General features: G+C 46.7%; 2 protein-coding genes across 5 annotated transcripts in view; one reads left to right on the top strand and one right to left on the bottom strand.

The window, feature by feature from the left end:
- The window catches only part of ATL2 (atlastin GTPase 2), a 40,783-nt gene extending 29,928 nt beyond the window's left edge, over positions 1–10,855 (top strand). For 2 of the 4 annotated variants that reach the window (XM_064709302.1, XM_064709304.1), the window contains 7 exons: positions 496–588; positions 848–986; positions 1,834–1,961; positions 4,067–4,123; positions 4,909–4,980; positions 6,651–7,082; positions 8,950–10,855. In XM_064709302.1, coding sequence (XP_064565372.1) covers positions 496–588; positions 848–986; positions 1,834–1,961; positions 4,067–4,123; positions 4,909–4,980; positions 6,651–7,082; positions 8,950–9,069 — 1,041 coding nt within the window. In that variant the 3' untranslated portion in view covers positions 9,070–10,855. Of the gene's footprint in view, positions 1–495; positions 589–847; positions 987–1,833; positions 1,962–4,066; positions 4,124–4,908; positions 4,981–6,650; positions 7,083–8,302; positions 8,318–8,429; positions 8,541–8,949 lie in introns of all 4 variants that reach the window. The other 2 variants (XM_064709300.1, XM_064709303.1) reach the window with 2 other exon arrangements.
- A 1,923-nt stretch (positions 10,856–12,778) lies between these two features.
- On the bottom strand, positions 12,779–19,407 carry EIF4A3 (eukaryotic translation initiation factor 4A3). Its single transcript, XM_064709299.1, has 12 exons — positions 19,196–19,407; positions 18,949–19,021; positions 18,117–18,183; positions 17,198–17,260; positions 16,634–16,766; positions 15,942–16,022; positions 15,514–15,655; positions 14,593–14,731; positions 14,027–14,142; positions 13,295–13,402; positions 13,082–13,209; positions 12,779–12,974 (listed from the first exon to the last, which is right to left on the bottom strand). The coding sequence occupies exons 1-12, from the start codon at positions 19,359–19,361 to the stop codon at positions 12,958–12,960; spliced, it is 1,233 nt and encodes a 410-aa protein (XP_064565369.1). The 5' UTR covers positions 19,362–19,407; the 3' UTR covers positions 12,779–12,957.
- Positions 19,408–19,428: the final 21 nt, after the last annotated feature.

Raw genomic sequence — 19,428 nt, 5'->3', positions numbered from 1 at the left:
CAGTTCTTTGCAAGACTAATTTTCCTTCGCTATTGCCACATGGCTTTGCAAAACCCCAATGGAAAAATGCTGAAGAGAATCACATTTTGGGCAAGTATAGCTTTGTGCTTGAGTTATAAGGTATAAAAAGAATCAAAATGTCAAGTGTTATGCAGGTGTTAAGGAGATAAATTTTGTACTGCCTTCTTTTTTATTACTCTGAGATATAGTTGGTCCTTGCTGGTGGTAGATGGTTCTGAGAAAAGGTCCTGTTTGGTGGTGGGTGTTCTGTTTAGTTGGTTTTTTAAACAAGCAATGACTTGCACCACAGAACTACAAGGCTGCTACATTTAGTGCAGCCAAATATACCCAAACATTTACATAGTATCCTTGCTTGTAATCTATAATATATTTAGTTTTAGAGCAGCCAAATACTTAAAATAATCACATGTGATAGAAATTTTTGACGTTAGGAATGATGCAAAGCATTCGCTGCTGTTGTTCTTCCTGTTGCAGACATTAATGTTCTTAATTAGAGATTGGAGTTATCCTTATGAACATGCATATGGCTTGGAAGGAGGAAGAAAGTTCCTAGAGAAAAGATTGCAGGTAAGTTATCTCCAGTAGTCCTGTTCTGATCTTGTAAGTGACACTGTGCTGTCAAGACAATGATGCATCATGAGCTGGCTCCTTGTGCTAATAAAATACATTTGTGGTGTTTCTACTTATAGGCAAAGTTAACATTATTAAGTTCAGAAATAAAAGCTTAAACACACTTTTGTGCTCTTGCTGCTTTTAAGATGATGGTTAATCTTAACTGCAATGCTGTAAAACTGGTAGCAGTTCTTAATACCTTTTTTTCCTTCAGGTAAAGCAAAACCAACATGAAGAGCTACAGAATGTAAGGAAGCATATTCACTCCTGTTTCAGTAATCTTGGGTGTTTCCTGTTGCCCCACCCTGGTCTTAAAGTTGCAACAAATCCAAATTTTGATGGGAGATTGAATGGTAGGAAGCTTTTCATTTTGTGTTTCTTGATTCAGATCACTGAGTTTGTTTTCTTATATGATGAAAGTTAAGCACTGTAATGGTTAGCTATTGAAATGCCTGACTGGAAAATATAAGGCTAAAAGGTGAAGCTGCAGAATTTAGAAATGTGCATTGTGTGCTCTTTTTAGTGGTTTAAAAGTAGAGGAATTAAGCAGGGAGAGGGAATGGATATCTTTGTGTCTAGCTGTTCATTGTAATCTGATAACTTGAGACATGCTTAAAGGTCATTAAATGGAGATTCCAAAGATAACGAAGGGCTCCAGAGGGCAGAATTCCCAAGATTAAAGACTTTTTTTTCTGGAAAGGCTTTTCTCTAAGAACTTGCTGAACCACAGGTCAGCTCTGAAATGGCTGAGATAAAAGCCACAGTGTTCTGCTACTGCAGAACGAGAGGCAGTTGGATTCCTCCAAGGGATGTGTGTCCCCCAGCTGAGGGAATGCATCAGGATGGCAAGGGCTGTAACAGTGAGTTGCAGTGGTGGGGTGGCAGCCCCTGCTGTGCTGAGGGCACACCCTGTGAGGTCATCGGGCATTGGTGTCATTGGGGAAGTGCATTTAAAATACTGAAAGGACAGTGGCACCTTGTTGTCCCAGTTAAGATTGGTACATTAGAGTACTACTAACTGGGAGTAGTTAGAATTTACTAAAGCTATATTCTCTTTGTAAGCCTTTAAATACCTTAAAAATACAGTACAGCATTGTGATGTTGTAGATGTAGAAGAATTGTGGGCTATCACTGTTCCTTTAGGAGATACAAGATTAAAAACTAACCACTTTTTTCTTGAAATTGATTGAATTTTACTAGATATAGATGAGGATTTTAAGAATGAACTGCGGAATTTGATACCGTTACTGCTTGCCCCTGAAAACTTGGTAGAAAAAGAGATTAGTGGATCCAAGGTGACCTGTAGAGATCTTGTAGAATACTTCAAGGTAAGCAAACTCATACTAATTATTTCTGTTAATAGCTTAAAAGACAGTATTCTAATTTTAGGCCATGTTGTTCCCAGAGAAGATAGGCTATCTAGGCTGACACTCGCTGATCAGCTCACTTTTATTTTCACTTCATTACTCTGACTTTCCAGAACTGGCACACTACTTTCTAGCAGTACGGCTCTTTGCAAGCTACTGTTAGCAAAATTTGTGGGTTGGTAGCTTTAATTTTCCTCTCTGTGAGTAGGCTGAGATAGCTCAAGCTTTAGTAGATATTTTTTTCCTACTTTGAAATCCCAGTTGGTTTTTTTTTGTTTTGGTCATGTAGTTTTTACAGATAGAAAAACAGCTCTTAAACTCATAGGAATGCAATGAGAATTTCAGATACTCCCTTCTGGATTTTTAACATGCAGGGAAGGTGCTTTCTAAGCACTTGCATGTGTAGCACCACTGTGCTCTGAAATATTTATGCAGGATACTCACAGCTGTTAGTCTTGAGCTTTTTTGGTATCATGGTGACACCAGCAGAAATGTGATAACATAATCTCTACATCACCAGGGATGGTGTGTGTAGCCTTATTTTTTTTTTTTTTTTAATTGGGACTACTTAGACAGTTGGTTTGGTGGGAATGATGCCGCTGTCTCCTAAAGACAGGAGTTTTGCATTGCTACTTTTGGGATAGAAAAGTTAGGCTGATGTTATGAAACAAACTATGCAAGGAAGGAATTTGAGACCAGAGCTCATTTAACTTCACTTGTAAAACAAAGTAACTTTTTGAAGGAAAGACATGGTGTGAGATGCAGAAGTGATGGCTGTTCTGGCAAGTGTAAAACCAGCATGGGAGTGCAGAGGTTCACTCTCTCTGTTTACATGGTTGCATGCTGCTGTTTGCTCTAGTTTTTCTCTAGTAGGACCCACTCAGGTACAGTGCAGGGAGGGCATGTTCAGCATGTTTAGAAAGCACTGCATCCTAAAACCCAAGAGTAAAACCACTGCTGGAAAGCTGATTTGTATCCTGTATCCATTTGGGGAGCAGTGCTGTGGGGTGCTGCAGAAATGCCATGCTTATGTAACTAAAGAGGCCTGCTCCCTTGGGACTGTGCATCTGAAGCTGAGATTGTGAGGCCTGAGCTGGGAACTGTAGGGCTTTTACTTGGAGGAAATAGCTGCAGGAGCAAGGAGGCTGTCAAGGGACCAGAGTCCTGTATAACTCTATATGTTTTTGTAGGTTGTTCTGCAACCTAGAGCACCGAGTACATGGGGACCCTGATAACCTTGTTCTCTCCTCCCTTGGAGCAGAAAATCCTCAGGCCTGAGGCTGGCAGCCAGGGCAGGGAGGGAGGGCAGCCGTGGTGAGAAGAGAGAGGACAGACTCCCCTCAAGGGGCTGAGAGTGGCCTTGCTGGTGTAACTTGCACAGCTTGTCCAAGGCCCTGGAATGGCTGCTGCTGCCTGCTGTGCCCCACTTCCCTGTCCCCAGGAGCTGTGCCAGGGCCAGCCTGTGGGGGCTGCACAAGAAATGAAGTGTGTGTGTTCTCTTCCAGCCCCCTGGAACCCTGGGGACAGAAAGGACCCCTGAGGATAAGTGGGGTGGGGCACAGTGGGGTAGGCTGCCTGGAAGTGTTTTGTCTGCTCAGCTCTGTCTGTACAAAGTGCCTTGATCTGTTTTTTTTTTTTTCCTACACTACAGTAGATCAAGGCATGTGGAGAAATGTAAATATTGGTTCTCCCAGCACTGGGGTAAATTTGAGCAGACCTCTTGCCAGAAAGGTTGGGATAGTCATCTTCACTCTTTTGTTATGGGTGAAGATTCCCTGTCTAGCAAAGACCTTAAGTATTTGAGGGAGTAGAAACCGGCTGTCAAAACCTGTCACATCTTGGGACAGGGGTGGCATCCCCTCAGGGTGCTCTGCTGCCCTGCTGGGCCCCAGCATAGGAAAGTGAGGGGGAAAAAATTGCCAGACTTCTGTGAAGAAAATTGCATAATTTAGTGTTCAGCACTATTACAGAGAAATAATCTGAGCTCTGTCTTTGTATCATCCCTCATTTCTTATTCTCCTAAAGCATAAATGTTTATAAAAATAAACTCTTTTTCTCCCTCCCAGGCTTACATTAAAATCTATCAAGGAGAGGAGCTACCTCATCCGAAATCTATGCTGCAGGTATTTTATTTTCTTTCAAATAACCTGACTATTAGATGATGTGTACTTTATAAGTTCTTTTCAGCTGAGGAATCATGACTGCTGTGGGCCTGAGTCCCCCCCTCCCAGCTGTTGTTCTGGAAGGATCTGTGTGCTTTGAAAGCCACCTGAACTGTGGTGGTTGAGTACTTTTCCCTCTGTTTTAGCAACCAAATGAAATTAAATCAACCAAATTGAGCTGGGTTCTGTTTGGTTGGTTGTGTTTTTTAGCTGCTTTACTGTCCAAGCATTCTTTTCCTGTAACTTGCTGTTTGGCTGGGAGATATCCAGAAAATGACATCTTGCAGCTTTAACTACAATAATTGTCCCTGACATGACACAGGTAGAAAATAAGACTTAAATTCTTAACAAACTTGACAATTACATTTGAGACCAAAACTGTACATCTGTAATGTAGAAATAATCCCAGATTCCTTCTTTCCTCTTGGGTACTGGAAGTAATCCAGTACCAGGATTAAAATATAATAGTTTAGTGACCCTTATGTGCTTATTAACAGTAGAGCATTCAGAGGAAGTTGCTCATGATGAAAAGGCTGTAGGAGCAAACTGAGGTTTGTTTGCAGCTGTGCGAGAAAGCTGAAGAAGGGCAGCAATGTTTTAATGTCTGTTGCTGAACTTCACTTATTTTTGTGTGGCCTTTTCCTGGCCATCAGGAGCTGTGGAGATTTTGGGGGTATGTTTGGAGTGCAGTGCTGTGTAAAACCTGGCAATGCTGTGAGTGACACAGGATGCTCCATGTTTTCTAGGCAACAGCTGAGGCGAACAATCTTGCTGCTGTGGCAGGAGCAAAAGACTTGTACAGCAAAGGCATGGAGCAGGTATGATGGCACAACCTTTCCTAAACACCTGCATGCAAACACAGGCCTTCAGCTTCCATGGTGCCCTCTGTGTGAGCACTTCAGTGGGGGAAGCTGACTCAGGGCCAGGACTTGTGTGTTTTCTGCTCTCTGAGCCTGGCTGTGATGCTGGGGAGGTCTGAGAATGGGGGTGTGTGCAGGATTCCCACCTGTTAGTTCCCTCTGTGGCCCCTGACAGGCATCTCGAAACCCTGTGGCACGAAATGCACCAGCAGGTGAGCAGACATGTGTTGTGTCAGGCTTGCACAGGGGTGGAATTCTGGTTCTGTAGCCTCATGCTTCTGAATCGTGGTCATTCATTAGCTGTAAAATCCAAGCATTGAAGTGATTCAAAAATGTAAAGAAACCCCTTTGAAGACAAGAATTACTTTGAAAAACTTGTGTATGTAATTTCCCACTTGCTTCTTCTCTTGAAGATAGTGATCTGATATGGTTCTAGGCTGAATGCTGGATGGATTTCATACTTTAATGTAGTGGTAGGCAAGGTTTTATCTTAGGAAATTCTGAAAACCATTACCTGTCTCGTAAAGCTTAACAGGACTGTGCTTATTGTGAAACTGTACAACCAGAAAGACCAGTAGGTGTGAGAACATGCTATAAACATAGCTCCCCATTAATTAGGCTAATTGTGGTCTTAATTGCTGAACTAGTTGTTTTGAAATTAAAGTAAGACCTAGTGCTAGTAGCAGACAATCCAGTTCCATTTGTTAGCAGGCTGTTTGGAGAATGCTCTGCTGGTTTAAGGGAACTCCTCTATTTCCATTTTGGAAAATGTCTTGAAATAGTAAATGTGTTGTTTATAATAAGTGCCAAGTCTGCCTTCCAAACTTGAATCTTCAATGGTAGTTGAGACTCTGTAGCAGTAAGGTTTCTAACTTGGGGCAGGGAATAAACAGAAACAGATGTTCTTTTAAACAGACTTTGTTTCCATAGTAATGTTCCCCAGTACTGTATATTTTTATATCACTGTAGAGATATGCACAAATTATGGAATAGTTTTTTATCCAGATGTCTCATATGATGTTCTTGATCTGACACAGCTCTGAAACTTCTATTTTTAAGAACAGAAGTGGGAACTCTTTGGATTTAAAACTCGATTATGTAAAGGTAGTTCTTGCTGCAGCCTCTGAGTTGTCCTCATGAACCAAAGCCCTCCTTTGCTGAGTGTGCAGAACCAAAATACTGTCCCCCTAATGACCTGAAATGTAAGGAACAACAGGTGCAGCGTCACAGAGGATAAGAAAACAGTGGCAGTTATTTGTGTGGTGGCCTCTTGATCCCTCAGCAGCTCCTGGTGTTTAACGTGCTCTGGGCAATGTGAAAAAGCTGCTCTGAAGGGTGAGACTGGCAGGCATTTTCCAGGGAGTTTTGGGATGTGGAGGACTTCATTCTGGGGAAAAGCAGGGATGTGTGTGTGGCTGTTGTCCTGTCCTTCTGGGCTTGCCTGAGGAGAACAGAGGAAGCATGAATTCATTTCTGTGCTGTGGGTCTGGGTGTGGTTGGATGGGTGAGGCTCCTGCCCTGCCAGGACCCCAAATCCCTTTGACTGGGCCTGGGGCTCGCAGAGCCGAGGGGGCAGCGAGGGGCAGCTGCTCTCAGGGTGTGATTCCCTGTGTCTGCTTGTCCCTCAGGTGTGTGGGGGAGATAAGCCTTACATTGCCCCGTCGGACCTGGAGCAGAAGCACCAGGATTTCCGCGAGAGCGCCATCCGCCAGTTCCGCTCCGTCAAGAAGATGGGAGGGGAAGAGTTCTGCCGGCGCTACCAGGAGCAACTGGAAGGGGAAATCGAAGAGATCTATGCAAACTTTGTGAAGCACAACGATGGCAAAAACATCTTTTATGCTGCTCGTACCCCTGCCACTCTATTTGCAGTCATGTTTGCCATGTACATAATCTCAGGACTGACTGGGTTCCTTGGCATGAACTCCATAGCTGCCCTGTGTAATCTCGTGCTGGGGATGGCTCTTATATCGTTTTGTACTTGGGCATACGTTAAGTACTCTGGGGAATTCAGAGAAGTTGGAACAGCCATTGATCAGATCGCTGAAGCTATATGGGAACAGGTTGGTATCTGTCTTTATTGCAAAATCTTGCTGTCTTGAGCAGACAAATCAAACAGCTTCTGTTCAGTGCTGAGAGGGAAAAGCTGCTCTAGACCTAATAGAGAATGCTAGTGCTGCCAAAGGGAAAATCTGCTCAGTAGTGTGACTGCTCTCTTCAGGAACAGATGCTGCACACAAGGAATGTTAAATAAGCTTAGGATATTATCAAACAAGTGCTACTTGAGGTGCAGAAGGTTACTTAGATGGTAGAGGGGACACTTCAAAACTCTTTCCTTATTCAGAGCAAGGAATTGATTAGTCCTTGGAGAGAACGGGCTGAGTGATGGCTTTCAGCAGCTGCTCCCAGAGGGTGCACAGCAGGTTTCATCCATCAGGGAGACCTGTGCTGTCTGTGACAGCTTCAGTGGGTGCAACTGCTGTTTGCAAGGAATGCTCAACAAATTCCTGAAAGAAAAGATGTGAGTGTAAGGACAACAGAGCTGGAGGAGAAAACTTTCTGCATAGAGATTTTGCTGCCTAAACTTAACTGTGCCAGTAAAGTCAATGTAGAGAATTCCTGACCAGTAGTTTTTGGAGCATTCTGACTAGCTCTGTCCAGTGCCAGTAGAAGGAAAGCACTTTGCTGCTGTTGTTACTGGAAATAAAGGGTGCACTGAGCTTATCTGGGGTGACATTAAAGTGTGTCCTATGAGGCATGAGCAGATAACTAACTGCAGCCTTCTGCACAGATGCTTGCTTCCACAGCTGGAAAATTCCTGTGTTCAAGGCTGATCCTAGGCACTGGTACACTAGGCCTATCTGAGCAACCTGCTGAGGGTGCCAGTCAGGCTTTAAGTTCCACTGGAGCATAAAAAGTGGGTTCTTAAAAAGTGGGAAATGAGCATCAGTAAGTAAGAGTTGGTAGCCAAATCTTGAGTAAGCATCACTGACTAGTGATTAAAATTGAGGCTCTCCAGTACTACTGGAGCTGCTGCTGCACAAAAGGCTTGGTTTGGCTGCTGCCTTCCCTGGGATGGGGAGAGCTTGGCTTATGCTGGCAGGAGCTTGCCACCTGGGGGCTGGAGGAAGGGGTCTCCAAAAGCCCTCAGCAGCGTTGCTGTTAGAGCTGCACATCACCAGTAACATGCAAAGCACTGCAGTCCTGAGTAACTCTGATTAAATACTCATTCTTGCTGTTGATTTTTCTGAATCTCTGCCTTTCTTTTCCCTCCTTGCTTCAGAGGAATCCCAGGAAGGTGAGAAGTTACTGGCAATCAGGTTTTTTGTTTTTTTTGTTTTTCTGAACTTGATTGAGTTTCTGCTGTGTTGTGAGAGCCCTTTTTCCTAACAGCTGAATTCGTGTTTTAGGTGTTTTCCAAACTCTTTGAAGTCCTTAGACGCCGAACGGTTCGTCGTGCTCTCACATCAGTGCCGCGACAGCGACTCTCATCCAACAATAACAAGAAGAAAAACTAGCCAGTATTTTTAACTTTCTTTCTGTATCTGAAGTGTTCACACTTACACATATAGGACAATAAGCTGGACCGTCTGGGCCGGTCTGCATAAATGCTGTAACCATACCAGACTGATGCTGCATATGGGGTATGGAATTGCACATCCATCTTCTAGGAACTGTAAAGTGGTTTGAATTCAGTGAAATACTGCTGTGTAGGAGGGGTATCACTTGTGTCCATAGCATGTGACTGCTTTAACCTCATTACTCTAGCAGCAAAATTCATTTCTCTTTCAGTTCATGCCACTTTGTGTCAGACTTCATCATTCTAAGTTTTTTCATGATTTCAAATCTCATCTCTTTATATGATTTTATATCTTCTTTTCCTTGGTTACCTCATTTTCTTGTTTCTTTTGCACATCTCTCATTCCACAGGTGTTGAAGCCCATGAGTGATAATTTGATGGAGGATCATATGAGGCAGTCTGTAAAAAACTCTATCAAAGCAGGCCTGACCGAGCAGGTGGCTCACCATGCCAGACTAAAGACAGACTGACAGTTCGTCTCCTCTTCAACTCTGCCCTCTCATCCTAGACATGCTTGCTGTACCATGAGAACTCAATAATAAAAAAAAAATAAATAAAAATAAACCAAAGTTTACAATCAACTGTAGAAGTAGTTTAGTGTGATTGGCTTCACAGATTGCTGCCATCACCGGGGAAGAGTTATATTTGTCAGTGCTCAGCTCTCAGACAAACTGGTGCCATGGAGCCCGCTGGGGTGGGAGGGAGCGGCTCAGTTTTACGCGTTTGGGGGAGGGAGGGGGAGCTTCCCCAGCGTTGTGAGTCCGTGCGGGCTCCGGCTTACAGGGGAGCCCGTCCCCTGCAGCAGCTGACTTCAGGGAGTGTCGCCATCAGCCCCCTGCAGCTGTGCTCTCCCCGATGGCCCCAGCTCGGCACCACCCCGGCAGCTCCCGCCAGTGTTCCTGTGCGCGGCCGGTGCAGCCGTCGGAGCAGCCCCTCCATTACAACGCGTCTCCTGCTTTCTTGCCTTGTCCCAGTGTTACACAGATGCATGTGCTGGTTCCTCACGCAGAACTGGGCTGTCAGGGAGGCAGTGGCTCAGCACAGAGGGTGTCTCGCCTTGAACTCGCAGACCTGGTCCCGAGGGAGGTGCATATCGGAACTGAGCTGTCTTTTTCTGCAGTTTAGCCTTCATGTATATAATATTGCCATTAATTCTACTGGGGAAGAAATTCCATCCAAAAATGTTGCCTACAGCTACCAAGCAATGAGTTAGGATTGTCTGTACAGTGTGTTTAGTTTTTATTTTTTAAGAAATCACAGATAGGGCATGTATATGAAATATAAATATATAAATACGATTTTGTATCAAAGTTTTGTAGTTTATGGCAAAACCTGGTTCTGTGGTAGCTAAGTGCAGTTCCTGTAAAGGAATGTTTGTGGCTCATGTAAATGTGTGAATGCATCAACAATTTGAAGTTTTTTGATATATTTGTGATATTTACCTGCCTTGAGCACTGCAATCTCTCACCCCCTTGGAAAAATCAATGGGAATGTTTGTTGTGAAACTCTTGTCTTCTGTTGCATTTTAAAGTTATTTCCTGTAATTTATTTTCAGTACATGATTAAAATCAGTTGTGTATATATTAAATGAAATCCGTGCTTATTTTTAAAAGATGTTCAAGTATTGTATTCTACTACATAAACTATGTCAAATACTTATCCTGACAATTATATGAACAGATTTGTTCTATTGTACTTCATAGCTTTCTATTGAAGCCGATGTTCCTCTCATGCTTGTCTCTGGAAGGTGACCTCTGTCCAGCTCATACCCCCTCCCTGTATAGGAAAACCTCCTGCTGTTCTTAAGCACGCTTTTGACTTGTGGAGTTGCTTGTCAGATTCTGCCCTCCGACAATTGTATCACTCTGAAATCTTGTTACTGGCTTTACTTTCATTCTTGGCTAAATCAGTATCAACTGTGTGGAGTGTAAAGGCAGCTAAACAATTAACTGCTGTAGTTTCAGCTGGAAATGGCTGTGTGCAATAGCTGGGTTTTTTGCATTCCTAAATGGTAACAATTTTCATCAACATTTGAGCTTTAACATCTCCCCTCTCTTGAGTGAGGGAAATCATCTGTCTAGGACTAAAGCAATTGCACTGTGACTTTTGCACTGCAAAGAACTGCTGGGGAGTGGTGGTTACCTGCCCTCTGCAGGTGAGGGCTCAGCTCCAGGGGAATGATGCTAAAGATGAGGTAGGAATGTCGCATTTTATGATATCTCAACCTGTACAGATTAAATACTGTTATTCAAACAAGCCTGGGCTTTGGTGATTAATCTCTTACTAAGCAAATGAGTCACATGGGGGCTGACAGGGCCATGCCTGCCCTTGCTGCTCCCGGTCTCCAGGAAGGTGCAGGTCAGATTTGCAGCTGTGCCCTGTGGAGATGGGAAAAGCAGAACTCTTCCTAGCACGTGGATAAGGAGTTGGGAGGCTTTATATGGACTTTTCTTCAGGGTTTATGGGTGCAGTTCCTGAACACTGTGCCACCAAGTTGCAGCATGAATGCAAAATCCCCTCGAGCTTGTGGGAGGGATGGAAGGGAGGGAAGGGGAGGGGTCAAGATGACTTTTAACCAGGTCTAGGAAAGGGTTTGGAAATGGCTGGAGCATGTCCTTGTTTGGCCGTGTTGATTGTTAAGCCCATCTCACCCTTCCCTGGAAAAGGGGACTCCACTCTGTGGGCACAAAGTGCCAGGCACTGGAATGGGACCTGCACGTTTGGAGTGGCAGCAGCTGGAGTGAGGTTGTGTCACTTGAACAGCAAGCTGGATTTAGCCAGCAAGGAGGGTAAGGGGCCTGGGAGCCAGGTGTGGGAGCAGTTCTAGGTCTGGCTGGACACATCTGTTTTTGTGTGAGGGACAAGGTCTGGGCTGGTCTGGGGGCTCCATTTTCATGTGTGACTGCCTCTGTGGGGGCAAGAGAGGCTCTGCAAGGGCCACTTGAGGGCAGACTTGTGTCTCAAGGGCAGCTGCTGGGGGCAGGCACCGTGGGGATGTCAGGGGTGCAGCTGGGGGCCATGTCCATCTACTGGCTGCTGGAGCAGACTGGTGATCATCCCCAGGCTGGATCCTGGCTGAGCTGAGCCTCCTTGCCCAGTTCTGGAGGGATACAGAGCCTGTGTGTGTATTGTCCCCAACAGCCTTTCATGGTGACCAGGGGCAGGTGAGGGTGTTAGTGCTGTTGTGCCACTGACCTAGAAGGATGGTGTGAGCACATTCCCTGTGGGAATGCTGGCTCAGCCTTGCTGCTGGTGGCACGTGGGGACATGAAGCTGTAGTGGCCTCACCTCCATGGACAATCCCCTAACAATCAGTATTCCTAGTAGAACAAGCTTAGCATTTCTCACCTTCTGAGTCCTGTTAAGAACATCAGGTTGGTGCACAGAGTGGGTTCCTCGGGGAACTGAGGAGTTTCACAGGGCTTTAAAGGAGGTGGCAGCTGCTTTCTCTACCTGGGCTATTCCACTGCTACTCAGGAAAGGAGTTCTGAGCGCTGATCCAACTGTGCAAACTGTGGTGTACTCAGGCCTTGCTTGCCCTGTCCTTCCTGAGCATGCAAACAGCCAAGTTTAGCAGGAAAAAGAGAGCAGAAGATGGTAACTGACCCGTGGCCAACTCCTGCCTCACAGAAGGACACGGCAGAGTGAGGCAGGAAAGCTACATGGAAGATCCTACAGCTGGCAAAGTACAGCATTGTGCCAGAGAGAAACACAGGAGCAGAGGTGAGAGGGCAGATGTAACGAGGTACAGCAGCAGAAAGAGGTGGAGAAGGTGACAAGACAGGATACTTGCTCCTTCTGTTCTGGAGTGTGTGCCCAAGCTCCTTGGGATAGGAAATCCCCATCTGGAGCACATGTGGTGATTTCTGGCTCCAGAAAGACTTAACTAGCAGGAAATTTCTGGCTATCTCCTAATTTAATTTTCCTACAGCAGACTAGGGCCAGGCCACAGATTTTTCCTGTAGATGTCTGATCCCTGAAGGTTAAGTTAAGGAAACTAAAAGTACATCAGGTGGCGTGGCACAACAATAACAAAAGGGTAGAGAACAGGAAGCCCTGTGTTCTATGAACCCAGATATGGGCAGTGTCCAGTGTTTTGTTTCATTATGCCAGCCAAGTACAGCAGTATCTCAAAACTCCCTGCCTGTTACTGTGCGGGGTAAAGTAATTAAGCACAAGTTATGGTAAAACTTCCTTTTTTAATTGAAAAACATGGGTGGGAGTACAGACAATATTTACACAAGTTCTCAAGTGCAGCTCAACTCAAGAACATATGACAAATACGATAAAAGGATGTGGGTCCAAAAGAGAATTATGGAGGGTACCAAAAGGTACAACTTCCCACTAACCACGGACCTTCAGATCAGATCAGCAACTGAAAAAGAGAAAAGGCAAGGATTAGAAGCATTAGCTGAGTGTGTGACTCACAGCCCAGCACTGCTGCCCCAGGCTGCCCCCAGAGGAAGGGCCAGCAGCACGCACCGTTCATGGGCATCTCGTCGATCTGGGTGGAGTAGTACTGCTCGATGTCCCGCAGGATGCGGATGTCGTCGTTCTTCACAAAGTTGATGGCGACGCCTTTCCGGCCATACCTGCCCGAGCGGCCGATCCTGCAGAGGCACGAGGGAAGAGGCAATGGAGCCACTGTGGGAGCCTTCCCCCAGCCCCAGGGGCCCGAGGGAAGCCCCAGCCTACCTGTGTATGTAGAGCTCTCTGTTGTTGGGCAGGTCGTAGTTAATGATCAGCGACACCTGAGGCACATCCAGGCCTCGAGCCCAAACGTCTGTGGAAATGAGAACTCGGCTGCAAAGAAAAGGGCACAGTCAAGACTTTTCTGGGAATCCCCAGTCTCCAGCACAGAGCATCCCCTCTTTTCTGGGAATCCCCAGTCTCCAGCACAGAGCATCCCCTCTTTTCTGGGAACCCCCAGTCTCCTGCACAGAGCATCCCCTCTTTTCTGGGAATCCCCAGTCTCCTGCACAGAGCATCCCCTCTTTTCTGGGAACCCCCAGGCTCCAGCACAGAGCATTCCCTGCTATTCCATGCTCCCCACTGCCCACAGCACACCAGCAGCATCCACACTTCTGCTGCATGGAAAGCTGTCCCTTGCACTAGCACCAAACTTCAGCCAAGGCAGGACCAACACAGCTCGGATCTTTCAGAAGGAATAATGCTCCCAAGTGTTTAAAATACCGAGGATGGAGCACAAACATTTCTCCTTGAATTTTAAATGCAGCAACTTCCAACGTCTTCAGCAAAATAGAACAGACTAATTCTACACCCAGAGGTATGAGTGTCCCTCCTTGGAAAATGGCAAGCTCTCAACCCTTCCACACAACAGGAAATCAGAGTTCTCCTCAATCTGAGCTGAGCAAAGCCTTGAGACTGAGGCATTACTGATCTAACAATGCTATTTGGGGCATTTACCTTGCGCCAGATCTGAACTCTTTCATGATGGACTCTCTCTCCTTCTGGGGCATGTCCCCATGCATGGAGGAAACGGTGAAGTTGGCTTCCCTCATCTTCTCTGTGAGCCAGTCCACCTGTGAACACAGCCTGGGTTAGCTCCTTGCTCAGACAGCCAAGCACAGCGGCTGAGCTCCAGAATGTTTGCTGACATGAGCTGGTATGGACTGAGACACTTCCACAAGCATTCTGAGACTAAGGGGAGTAAATAATCCTTACAAAGCATCAGCTGTATGATACAGGGCTCTACAAGCCCTGAGAAGAAAGGAATTAGGACCATTTATTCAGGAAGTGTGGGTTTGCTCCAGGAATTATAAGCAGTTAGCAGTTACTTCTCTAAAAAGGCAATTCCTGTCAGCTGTCTCAGGTCTGCCTCTGTTGTTTTAAGTTAGGCACATCCCAAAGGTTTAACCTCTGGTCCTACTGAACTATTTCAAATGGGGGAGCAACCAGACCTCTTAAGAACTAAACCAGCATTGTTGGAGTCACCCTCAGGAAGCACCATGCCCCTCTGGTGGCCCCTGTACCTTTCTCTTGGTGTTACAGAAGATGACAGCCTGGGTGATGGTCAGCGTGTCGTAGAGATCACACAAGGTATCAAACTTCCACTCTTCCCTCTCCACAGCCACGAAAAACTGCTTGATTCCTTCGAGGGTCAACTCATCACTGCAGGGAAGAGCACCACAAGCAGTTAGAGGGGCTGGGTGTGCTTCACCAGAGACCACTCCTCTGCCCCATGTGCTGTAAGCTGCTGGGTCCAGATGGAATCCAAATTGTTCTAGAAAGTCCTGGGAAAATTCAGCTTTAAGAAAAGCCCTGAATGTGACCTGTTCAGCAGAGACTGGAACGGCTCTGCTCCAGCCAGCCAGCTCCAAAGGGGAACATTTCTGTTCTCATCACTTTTACATTCCAGCTTCCTGACAAGAGAGACTGAACAAAGTCTCAACAAGCTCGAATGTACTAAATGGGGCAGTCTTAAAAGCTCAGGCAAGAGGGAGGCTCCTTCCTGGTCCCAGTGCACAAGGATCTGTGACGCCACCAGATGTGAACTGTGCCTCTGAGAACACCCAGGATCAGTTGGCTAAAGGGGGTTTTTGCCTGCTGTGTAATAGGAAATTTTAACAGGAAGCCTATAAAAATCCTCTGGAAGAGCCCAGGAATTGGATAAATGTGAAGGATAGATTTCCATGAGGAGAGTGAGGGGACTCATTCCCTCAAGGATGAGGGAATGTCCTGTGCTGAGCAGCAGCACACAGAAGTGGACAAGGATAAAGTCAGGGAGATAAGCCAGCCCCTGCTGGGAAACAGGACATGAGCACACCTGTGGACACTCAGGAACGATGGGAAGGAACACAGAGACTCCCTGTACATTTAAATCAGTGACACTGTGACCTGCCCAGGGCAGCACCAACTCAGAGTCCCTGCTCTCTCCAAGGAAACTCACTGACCGTTTCACCAGGATGCGGATGGGGTCTGTCATGAACTTGTTGGTCATCTCCAAGATTTCATGCGGCAAAGTGGCGCTGATCAGAACCACCTGTGTGGCTGGAGGCAGGTATCTGTACACATCATAAATCTGCTCCTTGAAGCCTGCAGTGCAAGTCAAGCCACACACAACAGTTAGCACATCCCTCTCCCAAATACCCTCCTCGTCCACAATCTGATCTGGAATTCAGAACTGGGTCTATACTATGGGATGAACATAAATGTGTGAGTCAGTAACATCAGACAAGGCTCGTTGTGTACCTTAACCAGCCTATAACTAACTGTAATAGTCTAACTTTTTAAACTTTAAGAAGTGGGCCTGCCAGCTGGGACACCCTAGAATCTCAAAGAAGCAAGGAGAAAGGAAGTAGAAGGGAGACAAATGTTTTACCTTTATTGAGCATTTCATCTGCTTCATCCAAAACCAGCATTTTGATGGCACGAGTTCTCAGACTTCTGCGACGAATCATATCTGCAAGATTTCACTTTGTGAGATGAGAATGCTCTGAAGACATTGTTCCTGTAGATGTCTGATCCTTGAAGGTTAAGTTAAGGAAACTAAAAGTACATCAGGTGGAGTGGCACAACAATAACAAAAGTGAGCCCCACCACTGTCAGGGCATTTTGGTGGAGGAGGGACAGATGTGAGAAACACAAAATGCCAGGTGAACTTTATGTCAACAGAATCCACAAATCCTGTGAGCTTGAAGGCCAACACTGCCCCTGTGGTAACTGCATGAGCAGTAAATGTTAAATTCTTCCTTCAGTGCAACCAGAAGGTACCAGCTGTGAGTGCAACTGATTTAACAAAGATGGAGCAACCACTGGGACGCAGAAAACGTGGGCCTAACTCCTATCCCCTTCAAGATTCAGGGACTGTAATACTTCCTCCTTTTTCCAAAGCCACCACATAAACAGTCACCTCAACAATGGAAAGCAAAGCATAAACAGAGAAAATGAAAATACCATCACCACTGATCTCCCCCAGTCTTTCCCAGGCACACGAGCAGTAAGTTGTTACCTTGTTACACTTCCCCTCAATGTTACATTACCAGTGTTACAACAAATGCCAAATTTCCTTACCGAACACCCTGCCAGGAGTGCCAGCCACCACGTGCTGCCCATAATCCAGCTTGCGGATGTCCTCGCCCACGTTGGTGCCCCCGATGCAGGCGTGGCACTGCACGTTCATGTAGTCTCCCAGGGCGAGAAGGCCCTGTTGGGGACAAGGGAAGGGATTCACTGCCCCAGCTCTGCCCAGGCTGCCTCTGTCAGGAGAGGCTGGTCTGTGCAGCCATGCTGTGGGCTTTTCTAAGAGATGTCAGCACAAGGATTTTTTAATGTCTGTTACCCAAACCTCCATAACAGCAGGCTTTAAAACACTGGGAACTCATTTCCTCAGGGATCACAACTGCTTTAGACGGGCTGGCCTTAAAAACTCAAGGCTCTGCAAAACCTCAGTCTGCCAAAGCCATGAATATAATGCCAAGGAGCAAACAGCCCTATATCAAATCATACTTTTTATTTCCCTCAGGAACAGAAGAAAAAGTGGAAGCTGTTTGTTTGCTCTGAGCTCTGCTAGAGAATGACCAGAGCACAGCCCCAGGCCTTGCAAAGTTGCCCAGACAGGGACTGCAGTGCTCCTACCTTCTGGATCTGCACAGCCAGCTCCCGAGTCGGCGCCAGGATCAGGGCCTGGGTCTCACGGACCTGGTTAGAGCAGGGAATCACAGGGATTAACCACAGGCACAGCCAGGCATGCAAGAGGTGATGATCACAGAACAAAGCTGTGAAATGCCACAGCTGAAGGATTTAGCACAGAATTTTGGGCTAAAAAAAAAGAAAAAGGTGTGTACATTTCTTGCTAAACAGAAACAAATTTCAAGCCCTTCAGTTCTGTGTGTTTGGTTCAGATAAACACCTTGCATTGCTCAAGAACTCCAAGACAAAGTTCTGAAGGGTCACCTCTAAAAGTATTACGAGCACTTAACAGAAATAAATCAAAAGCTGTACTTTCCACTTAGAACATGAAACTTTAATTTTTATGTCCCCAGACAGTGACAGGTGAGTAACAATCCCAGCCCACTGAGAACCCTTTTATTCAACTGCATCTGCACATCCAAGTTATACCCCAAAACTGCTGGATGGACACAATGTCCCTGAGCAGAACAAGGCAAACAGCTGTCAGTCAAAAACCCAGCTTTGATTCTGGGCAATGAATCAAATCACCTATCACCAGATAGGCTGATGATGCTATTGGGACTGAAGACAATTCTGCTGGCTGAGAGATTAACTTAGCCCTAATAGGTGAAAGAGGTCAGCTGTTAAAGACAACTTCATCATTACAAGACATCAGCTGAACTTATTTTACCAGACTGACTTTAACAGTTAAATTGTTACAGAGTCTGGTGAAGTTCTCAGTCAGAATTCTGTCTGAGGTTCACTGCCCATAATGAAAAGATTTCAAAGTAAAACTTCATTTAATCACTCTTAAAGAACACACTTTTATGATGAAGACCAGTGATTTGGTAAAAATTATTTTTAGCACGTGCTGCTCTGAGATTACCTGTATATCCAGGCATTGCAGAACAGATATGGAGAACGTTGCTGTCTTCCCTGTTCCCGACTGTGACCTGAGAAACAGATGTTTGGTGAATACTCTGCATGTCTGGACAAACAGCACAGGCAATTCAACACATTCCACCCCTCTGCTCTCTCCCACCCTCCAGTGCAAAGAACTCAACAGTGCCAACAAAGGTTTGCCATGATCAGTGTGATCTGCTGTCAGGCAGCTCTGAGAGCTGCAACACCAGGGACAGAACACTCCAGGGCCCCCAGCTCTGGCACCTTCACTCCTAATCAGACCAGCATTTTAACTTTCTGCCATCTGCTACACACACGCTTTTTTCATGTAAATAACAGATAAACCAATGCAGTTTGCAAGGCCAGTGATTTGCACTGGTGACCAAGAAAGGATTTCTTCAGTGGGATGCATATCCTTCTTTGTCTCTAAGACGTATTGTTTACAGTAACTAAACCTAACAAACTTCTGGCATTAACTGGCAGAGGATCACAACAAGTTAGGCAATTTCACTATTTGCTTGTCACACCATAAAATCACAGAGTAATTTGAATTGGAAGGGAATTAAACAACATCCAGCTCCATCCCCCACCCTGCCATGGGAAGGGACACCTCCCACCTCTGCATGGCCCAGAGCCCCATCCAGCCTGGCCTGGAGCATTTCCAGGGATGGGACACCCACAGCTGCTCTGGCCAACCTGTGCCCGTGTCCCACCAGTTTCAGATCATTCCCCACACCCTGCCAGGCACCAGCCCAGGCCGATCCCGCTTCCAGCCTCAAGGCAGGGAACGTGCCCGACATCCCCCCTGCACTCACTGGGCGATCACGTCCCTGCCCTTGATGATCTGCTTGATGGCTCGCTGCTGGATGGCCGACGGCTTCTCGAACCCTGCGGGGCCAAGAGACACCGTCAGGCCAGGCCCGGCCGGGCCGCAGGGCGCAGGCGCGGCCGGCCGCACATCCGGGCCCCGCCGCGGCCCCCGCACCGCTCCGAGCCCTCCGCCCGAGCCCCGGCCCCGCGCCCCCGGCCCCGCGCCCCTTCCCCTCCGGCCCCGCCGCCCACCGTAGGCGTAGATGCCGCGCAGCAGGTCTTCCCGCAGGCCCATGGTGTCGAAGGTGGGCGTCACGTCCACCTCCTCGCTGGTCTCGAACTCCACCTTGGTCATGTCCTCCTCCTTCATGAGGCGCTTCCGCGCCGAGCCGCCCGCGGACCCCGCGGACCCCGCCATGGCCGCGCCGCCACCGCCGCTGCCGCACAACGCCCGCCGCGCGCGCCCCGCTCCGTCACTGCGCCTG

Source organism: Zonotrichia leucophrys, chromosome 3 (assembly GCF_028769735.1).
Source record: "Zonotrichia leucophrys gambelii isolate GWCS_2022_RI chromosome 3, RI_Zleu_2.0, whole genome shotgun sequence".
NCBI classification, from domain to species: Eukaryota; Metazoa; Chordata; class Aves; order Passeriformes; family Passerellidae; genus Zonotrichia; species Zonotrichia leucophrys.
This window is presented reverse-complemented; position numbering and strand designations above follow the sequence as displayed.